General features: G+C 37.0%; 1 protein-coding gene across 5 annotated transcripts in view; it reads left to right on the top strand.

Annotated features, from left to right (window-relative positions):
• The first annotated feature begins 241 nt into the window (after positions 1–241).
• Stpg2 (sperm tail PG-rich repeat containing 2) overlaps positions 242–13,290 on the top strand; it is a 272,154-nt gene continuing 259,105 nt past the window's right edge. For 4 of the 5 annotated variants that reach the window (XR_011371903.1, XR_011371904.1, XM_070022306.1 and 1 more), the window contains exons 1-4: positions 242–621; positions 4,241–4,353; positions 5,526–5,681; positions 7,010–7,174. Coding sequence is in view for 3 of the 5 variants with exons in the window: in XM_070022306.1 (XP_069878407.1) it covers positions 513–621; positions 4,241–4,353; positions 5,526–5,681; positions 7,010–7,174 (543 nt within the window). In the remaining 2 variants the exon portion in view is untranslated. The remainder of the gene's footprint in view (positions 622–4,240; positions 4,354–5,525; positions 5,682–7,009; positions 7,175–13,290) is intronic. The other variant, XM_070022307.1, reaches the window with a different exon arrangement.

The raw sequence follows: 13,290 nt of genomic DNA, 5'->3' as shown, positions 1-13,290 counted from the left end.
CGGAGCCCCGCACACCTTCTCTGCTCCAGCTCCAAGGAGCGCTGCGGGCAGGCGAGCTGGGAAGGCCCGCCCTCGGCGCGCATGCGCATGCGTCAGAGACAACCTCCCACAGCTCGGCCTCCGGGGTGGGGGGGAGGGAGAAGAAGGAGGAGTCCTCGGACTTCCGGGGCGGGGGAATGGGCGGAGCCAAGGCCGGAAGCAGCCGGTCGGGAGCGCCGGCTTCCTAAAAGTCCCTCCCGGGGGAGGCGCCTGCGCTGTCGGGTGGTGGGCCGGAGGTCTCGTGGTCTCTGGGTGTGTGTCCCGACTCCTCCCTGCCCCACCCACTGTACGCTAGGGCTAGAAATCGCCCTTGGGACCATGTGACACCAGGATGGTAGGAGGCAGCTGGAGCCTAGGCCGGCCCCCAGGCGCCCGCGGATCCTCCTCAGGCCTCGGAGCGGCGTCGGCCCGCGGTGGCGCCGCAGCGCCCCTAGCGGCCGGGTGCTAGCCTCGCGGCCCCGCCCACCGCCGCGATGTACGACCGCGCGCCGCGCTTGCTCAGGTTGGCCGAGGGGGGCAGCACCGAGGCGCATGTGGGCCCTGGGTCCTACCAGGTGCCTTTCCCCAAGGCGCGGGACGCAGGTAAGATGCCCGGGCGCCTCGCCGCGCCGCCTGCGCACGGCCAAGTGGTGGCGGTCACAGCCCAGGCACAGCACACGAAGCAGGCGGGGAAGGGGACTCAGGTGCAGGGCTTCCATCCCCGCCTCGGTTGGCTTCGCCGCACCCGAGACCCGTGTGTCGGTGGCCCCTGCTGTTTTGTGGGTACCCATCCGCTTCGCCCTCCTGTCCATCGGACACATCCATTCACATCAGACATGTGTCGCTTTTGCAGTATTTGAAAACCAGCCACACGCTGCGTTTTCCATTTCGCTTACTGCTCATCACACATCACCATTCATCTCCGTCCTCGACTGTTATTCATTCCTGTTCTGATCACTCTCAGATGAAAATCAGCTTTGGAGATGTGATCTCCCCCCCCCCCCCCAGGTGATTCCTCTTCTGACCTGAAGGTCTTCAGCCTCCCCACTTACTGTTGTTGTTATCATTTTGGGTGCTGCTACTTGGATGGTTTCAGCTAAGGAACTATGTCAGCCTACTTCCTGGCCAGACCATTCCAGTTGATCCTGAAGACCCCGTGAACTTGACAGGCATCCTCAGATCGGTTCTCTCTGTCCATTCAAGTGCCCCTGAATTAGTTCAAGTCCTCATTTCTTCAGTTTCAGTCTGCACATCTTCTCCTTGTGGCTAGAACGATCGTTGTAAGATAATAGTATTCGTAAGAAACACAAAAGAAACTTGTAAAACCAAGATCAAACATGTGAAGGCCTTGCCATGCTAGTAAAGTTCTTGTTCTAATCTCTGACTTGGTCTCCCACTTACCTAATTATTTCTAGGGACCCATACTTTCTCCTTGACTTCTATTTCAGCAATTCCAGCTTTGTAATGTTTATGAGTTCATGCTCTCTCATTTCTGTGCCTTTCCACCTGTTGATACATTTGCCCAGGAGGCCCTGTCTTCCTCCTCCTTCTGGTTATTTCCTATTCATTCTTTGAGAATCAATCAATGCAAATGAAGTTCTCTGACTCAACTTGTTTTCAGGTTTTTTTTCTGTTTTTTTAAAACACTTTGATTATGTGTTGTAATTACTGTAAAAGCAAGTGAAGTCCTACTATAATGTGAACTGCTTCCAGACAGAAATCATTACTCCATTATTCCCAGTTGTTAGCCCAGTTATATAACATAAAGATCTCAATTAAAAAAATGTTAAAGATTTATGAACCAAAATAGCACAATTAAACATAACTCATTGCTCACTCTGCTCAGAAGACAGTAACATGTAAACAGGCCCTTCTTAAACTTTTAAAGGATCATACTTTGTTAACCTATGTTAGTTTACAAGAAGCTACCATCTTTACGTATATTATACATCACCTGTCTTTTAGATCTCTAATACACTAGACTGTTATTTCAACTAAGTGGCAGGTAGATTTTGCAGAGTATGACATGGCAAGAGCTAATGTTGGGATTTTATATCATTTACACATTACATTGAACTTTACAAAAGCTAAGGTTCTTGGAGCTTTAAAAACAGATATTTGTTCCCAACCTTTCTCTCTTAACTCTTTCTCTTAGCCACTTGGCCAATCCTCTTACTCTCTCTACTTTAGTATGTAGCTCCTTTACCTTGGCTTAAAGCCACTCTGCCGGGAGAATCTCTTCTATCTATGATTTGCAACTCAGAAGGGACAGGTCTGAGCTGCTCTGCTTTCATGACTGGAAGTGATGTTGGATTCAGCACTATTGAAGATTGTATTTGATTTTGTCACAATTATCAAAGTGAAAATTCCCCAGAGACAACTGACCTAGCATACTGTGACAAAACATATTCCTCTAATGATGTGACTGCTCTTGATACTATGGTGCTAAGTATTTCATTGCTGAAGTTTATTTATAAAATAAATAACACTCCCTATTAGCTGGATATTATTTCTCTATATTCATTCTAAGTAGAGTGACATTATCTTTCACAGATTCCTTCTTTCATGGAGGAGCTTTATCTGCCTCAAAAACATTAAGGGTACATGAGCCTATATATTAGTCTATGTGCTTAGGTCAACAATGATGACCTTATTTGCTAAGTAAAATACTGGGAGACCATATCAAGAAATGTAGCTTATTCTTATTTAAGTTAAAATGATTAATATGTGTGTGTGATTGTTGTGTAGATACTGCCACTGAAGATGACTACCTGTTTTAAAGTCCTACTTCTTTCTATCTTCTTTGTGAATAATGCTCTGTGTTGTGTGTCTATCACTGTGGCTGTGAAACTTATCTTTTAAGTCCATTCCCTCTTTCTCACAACAGTCTGACTTTTATTGCTTCATGCCAGTTTGATTTATCTTTTGCTGTCAGCACCTCAAACTCAATATCTCCCAAACTGAATTCATTTCTTTCCTCTTTTTTTCCTCTTAAATTCTTAATTTTTTTATCTGTCATTTTGATTTATTGTTTGTATTTGTCACCTCACATGTCAATTTATCTAGATGTTCCAACTCAAACTCCACTAGCCCCAATTCTCCAGAACCTTCATTGGTGTTTATATCTTAATTATTGGTGGCATTTATAGCATTTTTATTTGCCTCATCCACTATTTGTAGCCAGTTTTTATTTTACTCATTACTGTACCCTCACTATCATACATATATGTAACAAAGCACTCAATATTGTTGAATGAATGCCTGTAATTTAGAGTATCAGATATTCTTTGTTATTTACTATGTAGAGCACAATGCTAAGATGACCAACCATACTGAATTATCTAGGACTACCCTACTTTAAACACTGAAGTTCCATGTCCTGAAAAGCTTGAATAGTTGGTCATCTTAACTTTAAACATTTGGCATACAGCTATAAATAAGAAGAAACGTTCCTTTTGTGGAACTATCATTTAAATTTTCCTGTGGAGATGTAATAATACTTCCATAGAAAAGTCACATTAACTTTTTATATTGTCCAGGCAATTATCTTCTGTACACCTACTTCAACTTCTCTCTATCTAGGCTGTCTCTGTAAGTTCATATTTATTACTTTCAAAATAACATATGCTGTTTTAAAAGCATAGGCCTTCTGAGGAAGAAATATTTTTCATTAGCAAAATATAAATGTCATTTTTATGCCAAGAAAATTTGCTTAGAACAAGGGGCTGGGAAGGTGGCTCAGTGGTAGAGCGCTTGCCTTGCGTGCATGAGGCCCTGGGTTCGATTCCTTAGCACCACATAAGCAAAAAGAAAAAAGCCAGAAGTGGTGCTGTGGCTCAAGTGGTAGAGCACTAGCCTTGAGCTGAAGAGCTGAGGGACAGCACCCAGGCCCAGGCCCCACGACTGGACCCCCCCCCCCAAAAAAAGAAAATTTGCTTAGAACAAAAAAGGTATTTATTTCCTCTAGGTATTTTTTTCTGTTATTCAATAAGGTTATCTCTTCTACAGGATCTTATGCCCATTATATATCTATATCTCTCTATATATTTGTGAATTTACATTAGAAAACTTTAATGCATTAACTTCTGTGACTAACGACTAATTCTAAAACCATAGTCTTAACGTTGAAGTAACTATGTGATTACATGTGTTTCAAGTCTCTTTTCTCAGATATCTTTGGAATCCTATCTTAACTGACAGTGGTATGATTTTATTATACCAGGTGGCTATGCCCCATTTCTCTCATGGAGTGCCAGAGAAAGTTCTTTTACTGTTGCCTCCAACACTGAAAAAGCTCTTCCAGGTCCAGGACACTATAATATTTCAAAAGCACAGGTACATTTATAAAGTTATGATCGTCTCAGTTAATAGAAACCATATTTTCCTTTCATGCTCTGAAATACTATTTGTCATATGTAAGTTTTGTTTGTGTCATCTTCCTACTCTTTTCGGTCTACATTTTATAGACTAAAATGAACAGAAATTAAGTGCATTTGGTTTTGCTTGCCTGATTATTCTCTATACTCTATAAGAGATAAAATATTACTAGGTAGTGAATAGTCCATGAGAATGGAAAATGGCATTCTTGGATAAATTAGAGCTCCTGAGAGTTGTGCAAATGGTCCAGGTATGTACAAAAGGAATGGCACTGGAGTGAAGGAGTTGAGTTTGGTGCCAGTGTTCAGGCCATAGTTTAATCTCTGCCCTGTTTTGCATAGTCTCATGAGTCTGTGGCCAGAGTATTTTCCATGGTACTATACATGATGCTCAGAAATGGTAGGTATAGCTGAGCCAAAATAGCTCAGTTGGAAGAACATTAGGCTGAAGAAATAGTAGATAAGCAATGTCAATATCTTCATAATAATGCATATTGTATTTTATCCTTTTGGAATTTTATTGACTTAAGTGATTATCAGTAACTTGACAGTTTTTGGATTCTTTAGAATTGATGTATGTGGTATGATGAGCCATGGGAGATTCCTTCCAATGTGTGCTATCTACCCAATAAACAGTGCTTAAAAATAATCTCAGCAAAAAATCAAGTTTTTCTGTTAAGCACACATAAACTTCCCTGGAAATATGTAATGTGTTATTTATGAAAATAACCAAACAAGCTGGAAAATTTGCCTATTCATTGAATATATGAGTTCCAGCATTTCAAAATCTCCTTAGAAGTGTAAACTTTTCAATGGCTTGCAGAACATGCAAGTTACCCCTTTGTTTTATAGCTTTGGGAACCTCAGTCTTAGATTCCTGTTTTAAAACTGTTTATGGTATTTACTTACAGTAAATTTACTTACAGTAAATTTTAGTTCAATTTTAAAGCTAAAATGGAAAGTTGTAATTGTCATCTTATCATCCTCTTACTAGAACAGTTTTCTGTTCATCGTCTTACCTTCCTTACGTTGGGGTTTAAAACTTGTATTAATATTGAATACTTATGAAATAAGAATTAGTTATAAAATACTTCTTTTAATTATTTTGTAATTTTCTTCTGTTTAACTTAGAGTACTATAAAAGGAGGCAACAGTCTGAAAAACCGAGAAATACGTTTTAAGAAGATTATTTCAGACAATCCAGGACCTGCAAGCTATGATCAGTGCTATCCTGGTTCATTAGATATGAACCAGAAATTACTAGAAGCTAAAGAGCATCTTCAGTTCGTATGTTGACATTTTAAATTATGCTTATAATGACATGTTCCTTAGATAAAATCAAATAGAGAAATTGTTGGACTTAGCTGTATTCCTAGGTTCCCTTTTTGTTCTTGGTAAATCTATAATCGCTTCCTGTGTCCACAGTGTATAGGATGTAAGGATATAAGGATGATTTCAAAAACTACTGGTTTTCCTATATAGAGGATAGTCTACATAAGTTTAGAGACTGTTCAAAGTATAGGTAATAAAACAGAGAAGTTAAAAATGTGATTCCCTGGGCAATGGGTGTAGGTAGTAGAGCACTTGCCTAGCATATATGATGTTCTGAAGTTGACCATTGCACCACAAAAAAAAAAAAACGACATAACCCTCCCCCCCCCCCCCATATCGAACCAAACCATAAGACCAAAATACCATGAAATAAGACAGATGAAATAAGGAAGTCAGAAATTTAGATGGGAGATACATATCGGTAGCTTATTATTCAAGACAAAATGTGAAAGGTGATAAATTAATGAGCATGTAATTAAATGCTGTAAGAATTTTAGAGAGGACTACTGTTTTATGGAAAGACATAATTTATAGAGGATTAATCAAAATGGTTGACATACTCCTTCAAAATAAATAATATTACTTAATGGGCATGGTCATATTTATTTATAGTGGTTCCCTTTTGTTATAATAACAGAGCCCATATTAAAGTATTTTAATCAGTTTACTATTTAGAAATTCATATTTTAGTGCTAAGCCCTTAGTTGGATAATCTCCGTATGGTGACATTGAAGTTAAGTTTAATAACCTGTATTTAAACATCAGATGTTTTGTGTGTAGGGATAAAGTAAATATTCACTTACTCAGGTGAAAGGTTTATCAAGCATATGCTGAGCAACTATGTATGCTGGACATAATGCTAGATGCTGATGACATAGAAGACAATGATTGCTTCTTGAGGTTTATGTTTTTTAACTGAGAAATAATGAATGAAATATGGAACAATACAGTTGAAATTAGTGGTGACACATAGAAAACAACTGTTGCTTTTTGATATTTATGTTCTTCCAGCATAGTGTCTTGTGAGTATCTTTGTTGCAATGGGTCATCCTGTGCCCTTGGTTTCAGCATTCAAATAAAGTGACTTCATTCTTTCAAGCTACATTTACAAAAATACATTTTCAGTTCATATTATGAAATCTACTAAGCCAATATTTAATAGTTGCCTTTTAGTTGTAAAATTAGTTGTCAAATTTGATATTTCATTATTGTGTTCTTTCCTTTTACCTTTGAATAAATAACAAAATATTTTTTCATCTTTGTAAAATATTTTATCTTTGAAGAAAAGTTCAAGACCCTCTGCAGTTAACAGAAGTCTCGACATCCCTTCAATTCCTTCCTATAGACAGTCACATGGCTATGAAATTAATGATGATGGCGTTGTCAAGAGGCTCTCTGCACCCTATAATGATAGCACACTAGGTCCTGCCTACTACAAACCTCAATTTGTAAGTAGAGTGCATTTTATGATGACAGGTGGAAGATTACTTACAACTGTGTTTTAATTCATGTAATACTAACGGCAATAACAAATAGACTTCCAAATTTCAGTGGCTTCATGCAGTAGATTTTTAAAATACTTTTATGAGATCTGGAAGAAGCAATCCTGGTAAAAATAAATGGCAACAATTAAGCGTAGAGTTGAGGAAATTCTAAGGCGACATCTATGGTAAGTACATTGTCAGGATTTAGCTTGATCTTCATTGCTAGTGCAACTTTAGTTATTTATTCATAGGACTCTTTGTCTTTGGACTTAAGCTCAAGCCATTAGAAGCCATTTGGTCTGTAGCAATTGGTAACATGGGGAGTTTTTAGAGCTTTTCATATAAAATTGAATTAATAGCATATTTTTCCTAAAATATTTTTATTGTTTTAGATATATATATATAATTAATTGAATACATAGTTAAAATATAATGGATATCCATGGACCCATCACCCATATATATATACATATATATATATATACATACATATATAGAAAGTATACATACATATATATTCATATGCATATATGAATGTACATATAAAACCTATGCAACAATTCGTAGCTGTATTTTAAAATGTTTTAAATATGTTACTAGTTATTACTTCAACTTCTCTAAATTTTTATTATGCTGGTTTTATTACTATTCTCATACAAATATTAACATCTGCTCTGTTTTTCTTTTTTCTTTGTCAGTCCTGGGGCTTGAACTCAGGGACTGGATGCCCCCACCCCTGAGCTTTTTTGCTCAAGGCTATCTCTCTACCACTTGAGCCACAGCTTTTTTTGGGGTAGTTTATTGGAGGTAAGAGTCTCGTGGACTTTTCTGTTTGGGCTTGCTCCAAATTGCGATTCTCAGATCTTAGACCCCCTGATGATTACAGGTATGAGCCACTGGTGCTCGGCTAATTCCTGCTTTTTAAAAACATTTAAATAAATGTTATCTATATATGATGATTTCTTTTTCATTTAGAGTTTAATTTTCCAGATTTAACCTCATGAATGTATTAGACCAAATTCGTATATTTTCTCCACTTATATGTTTCTTTAAAAAATTATTTCATTTTAGTTCCCTCCCCTCTTGTATTTTATTAGCACCAAGGGAGATGGATTTCATTTTGATGTCTCTGTATACATACAGTGTTCCTCTAGTCAGCTTTCTCTCACTCTCCGTCATCCTGTCTCCCTTCTTCCCAAACCAATTTCAACAGACCCCGTTGTTCCATTTTCACTTGTATACATAAAGTAAAATATCAAGTTTTGAAATTGCATAAGATTCATGGAAAAGTTGTAATAATAGAAATAATATCTATGTGTCAGTCACACTATTTTACTATAATTGTTAACATTTTATTATTTTCTTAATAATTTTTCTTCCTATATACTTATATTATTTGCTAAACCATTTCAAAATACATTTTGGATACGAAGCCTCGTTATTCCCTATCGACTTCAGTGTAAGACTTTCTCTTTTATGACCACAATGCAATTATTATAGGAAATTCCATACATATGATGTCATTATCGAGTCAACAGATCTCTTAGAATATTTCTCTTAATTATGTCAATTATATATTATATAGAAAAAAAGGTTTTGGTTTGGAGTCCAATCTAGTATTACCAGTCATGTTTGGTTGTCATGTCTTTAGATTCCTTTACTTTGGAACTTTTCTTCATTTGTCCTATGCTTTTTCAACCTAGACACTTGCAAGACACACTTGTGTCTGTTTTCTTATGAATAGATACAACGTATATATTTTGATAGGAGTACTGATAGTGTCTGTCTGTCCCATAGTTGGTGATGGTTATTATGAATGGTATTTTCAGTTTTAAGTTCTTTTAAATTTTCTATCTTTTTAATTTATAAATATTTCTGGAGGGTTATTTTTAAGACAAAATGGATACCCAGTTTCATCAGATTGAAATAATAATTGACTTGTCTTCAAGTTCACTGATACTTTTTCTGCAATTCAAATGTATTACTGGATTCCTCTAGTAATATTTTCATTTCTGTTATTATAAATTATTTTAGTTTTTCTTCCCCACATTTTTTTTTTTTAGCACCCAGAGGGTTGGGTTTCATTTCTAGTCTTTACATAGTTTCAGAGACCTGAGAGAGACTGTCAAACTTACCAACCCATGCATAATGACAAACCCAGAAGGAGAGGCAAGAGGGAAGGGGTAGTAGAGAACATTTCAAGAAATAACGTCTAAAAATGTCAATAACTTTGATAAAAATATTACGTTTTCTGTTGTCTCTTTAAAGAGTATGTGTATTCGGTTTTCTCTCTGAAAATCTCTATTTTTGTCTGGCCAGGGAGATTTATGTCTCAAGAGGATTTTACTCTTCTCTATTCCATGCCTGGTTTTCATGCCATGTTTATCCTAACATATCTTAATAGACAGCTAATAATTAGTCTTCATCAATAGAGGCACATTACTTAGGCATTTAAGATACCTTAACATAAGAGCAGAGGTCAATTTTGTAAAAAATTATGATGAACTGTGTATGGTCTGATACCAGTATATTCTCTGCAAGGTGAAAAACAAAATATGAGGTTCAGTATATGGAGCTAGAGTGCCTAGGTTTGTTTTCTGATTCTATTACTTAATAGTTACTTTCAAATTATTTAACTTTTTGGTGCTTAGAGTCTTATCTGAAAATACCCTGGGGAAAAGCTATACTCTAATATAGTGGAATTAATATTTATTTTTTCACAATAGTTATAGATCCTTGGTATTAATATAAGTAATTTCTTGATTTTTAAATCTCAAAGTATAATTCTTGATTTAAAATGGTCTTTTTAATGTGGACTCTTTTTTTGTTTTGGAAAAATGTATCATCTATCTTAAGTCTAGAATAATGCCTCCAAGCTTTCCTCGATGTATGAAGTCTTTTTCTCACATGAATAAGCATTACTTTGACATGTAAAGTTTATTTCTTTCTGGATAAATTATTCATAGAAGATAGAGAAAAGGAAGAAAATTCATTTCACAATAGGTTCAATTTATTTGATAACCTGTCTTAGTAATTACTGAGTCAGTTCAGCTTGTACTCAGTAGAATAAAAATCAAAATGTAATTTATGAAAACAAGTTATGTAAAAACACAGATTTACATATAAATTAAAGGCATAGTTCTTAGTATTCAAAAAGATTCAGTGAAGTTTAATTGGAATTGAGTTGTGATTTTTCTTTTCTTTTCCTTTTATTTTCTTTTTGTGAAATTCTCATCTTGAAATTGAGAGCTTGAGATTGAGTGGCAAAGCTTAGTAACTGAAGGCATTATTTTCTTCTGTTTCTCCCAAAGAAGGGTGGATTCTTCACAGGCTACTATGCTCATTCTGTAATAACATTCAATCTAATACTACTCAAATTTCAGATAATTTTTTTTACACCAGTCCTGGGGCTTGAACTCTGTCTGGGCCTGGGCGTTTTCCCTGAGCTCCTTTTTGCTCAAGGCTAGCTCTCTACCACTTGAGCCACAGCACCACTTCAGGCTTTTTCTGTGATTAATTGGAGATAAGAGTCTCATGGACTTTCCTGCCTGGGCTGGCTTGGAACCACAATCCACAGATCTTAGCCTCCTGAGTAGCTAGAATTATAGGTGTGAGACATTGGTGCCTGGCTCAGGTAATTCTTTGTAGCTCTTTAGCTGCTTAGTAAGACAATACTGTGTGTGGGCTCAACTTTTTGGTGTGAATATCAGTAGAAGATTAGGAAAGCAACAGATGGGTAGTTATTGGGGCTCTTCTTAAACCGTTAAGTCACATCTACTGAAGATATCTGAAAAAGTTCATACATAGACTCGAGCTATATAGGACTGAGACCAGCAACTGATATATGTTAGCTAACTTAATCTGCAAAGAGAAATTCACTATCTAAATTAATTTGTATAACATTTTGAAAGATAAAACTTACCTTCTCCATGCTTTACAAGAGCCCAAGTAACTGTCAGAAATACATGTATGTTCAAAACTGGGCTTCACATTAAAATTTGGATTGGAATGATGACACTGTGCTCTTTGATGACATGTGGGAAGCTACCTGTGCACCGCCACACTGGAAAGCAGCCCATTACTGTTGAAATGGATGCACTGTGGGCTGTTAATTCTTTACACATTCCATTTCCATATTTAATTATGGAACAATGTGGGGTAAAAGTTGCCTAGTCTCTTCTTCATTCATTTAAGTGTCAATGAGAGTGGCAGTTCATATTTCTTCTTTAAATTTTATTACAGCATTCACTTAAAATGATGTAGCTTCATGCTGGTTATGCTTCAATTAAGTCATATTTTATTTGCTAATAACTTTCCAAGTTGACAGTGACCTTGAAGTTGGTACTGTCAATACTTTTGAGGTAAAAGCAAATGTGATCTAAAGTTTAGTGCATTAATTTATTCGCTGTTTTCTTTCTATTCTTTTAAGACATAAATTTAATTTCATATTGGACATTCATCTGAATGCTACAGAAGTCACCAAGCAATTGTTGCTCACATATTAAATACATGAAATAAATTTTATTGTATAATCTGGAAAAGGGTTTTGTTAAGGTTTTGAATTTTTTTGTGTTCATGCATACATCTGCATTTTTTACTTTTACTTGATTACATTTTTGAATTGTTTAATAGTTGAACCATAAAAATCTCAGTAATGTGAATTCATCTGAGGAAAGCAAGATCCTGAATCTCTGTGTTAACATAGTTATTATAGTTAGGCAGCAATCTTGCACCAATAATCCTAGCTACTCAGGAAGATGAGATATGGTTTGAAGCCAGTCTAGGAAGACAAATCCAAGACTCTATGGTGTCCACTGAACTAGCGAGCAGCCCACATGAGATATGACTCAAGTGGTAGAGCTCTAACTATGAGCAGAAAAAGTGGAGTGAGAACTCGAGGTCCTGAATTCAAGCCCCAGTACTAGCACGTAAGCCACGGGAGGGGACACACACATGCACACTCTAGAATAAAAGCTTCACATGTATTTAAGGGGATAGCTTAGTGACAGAGCAGTTGCCTAGTATCCACAAGAGCCTAGGCTCAATCCTTACCATTGAAACAAGCTGGGCACGACATTTTTTAAGTCCCAAAACTGTGACACAAAGTTGGGCACCAGTGGCTCATGCCTATAATCCTAGCTACTCAGGAGGTTGAAATCTCAGGATCCCAATTCGAAGCCAGCCCAGGCAGGAAAGTCTGTGAGACTCTTATCTCCAATTAACCACCAGAAAACTGGAAGTGGCACTGTGGCTCAAGTGATAGAGCACTTGCCTAGAGCTGAAGAGCTGAGGGACAGCGCCTAGGCTCAAGAGTTCAAGCTCCGACCCCCTCAAAAAAAAGTGACACAAGATATACTCTATTGAGGTTCACTTTCTGTGATTATCTTTAAGTAGTTGTACAAAGGGGTTTTAATTCAACATGTCAATTTAAAAGTACAGTGCATCGTGATCAGTGTTACACCTTCCATCATTTTCTCCCCATCTATCATAAGGTACTCTTTTAAAGTATTGATGTGTGACATAAGTTATGGTAATTATATTAGATATGTTCTTGTTTGCAGTACATAAACTATCTAACATATTCAGCAAGGCTATATTGTAGAACAATATATAGTAAAAAAAAATCTGTAAAGTTGCCGAATTTAGCTTTATTTTTAAGCAAAAGTAAAGTACAGCATTCATAGGAATATTTGTTCTTTCTACCATTGAAATTGTCCATGTATTTAAAAACCCATGACACTTAGCAAAAGAAGGGATTGTTGGTGAGGAGCCATCTCTTGTCCTAAGCCCTGTTGGATGTGGTATATGGAGTTACACTGACTTTTTAAGAACAAGCTACTTTTCAGTCATGCTAGTGGTGACTTGGGTTTGTTCCAGTACTTCTCTAATAGCATCTGCTGCTCTGCTGGACATGTCGGGCAGTGCCACTTGTCTATGGTATTGGTGTTATAGCATTTGTCTCCCAACTCCCAGACACAAAACTTTGGAGGGTCTGTGTTATTTCTTTTGTGTTATACTTAGGAGTCCCAAAGAGTTGTGTGTGTGTGTGTGTGTGTGTGTGTGTGTGTGTGTGTGTGTGT

Source organism: Dipodomys merriami, unplaced genomic scaffold (genome assembly GCF_024711535.1).
Source record: "Dipodomys merriami isolate MVZ:Mamm:240054 unplaced genomic scaffold, mDipMer1.0.p SCAF_15, whole genome shotgun sequence".
Lineage (NCBI taxonomy): Eukaryota > Metazoa > Chordata > Mammalia > Rodentia > Heteromyidae > Dipodomys > Dipodomys merriami.
This window is presented reverse-complemented; position numbering and strand designations above follow the sequence as displayed.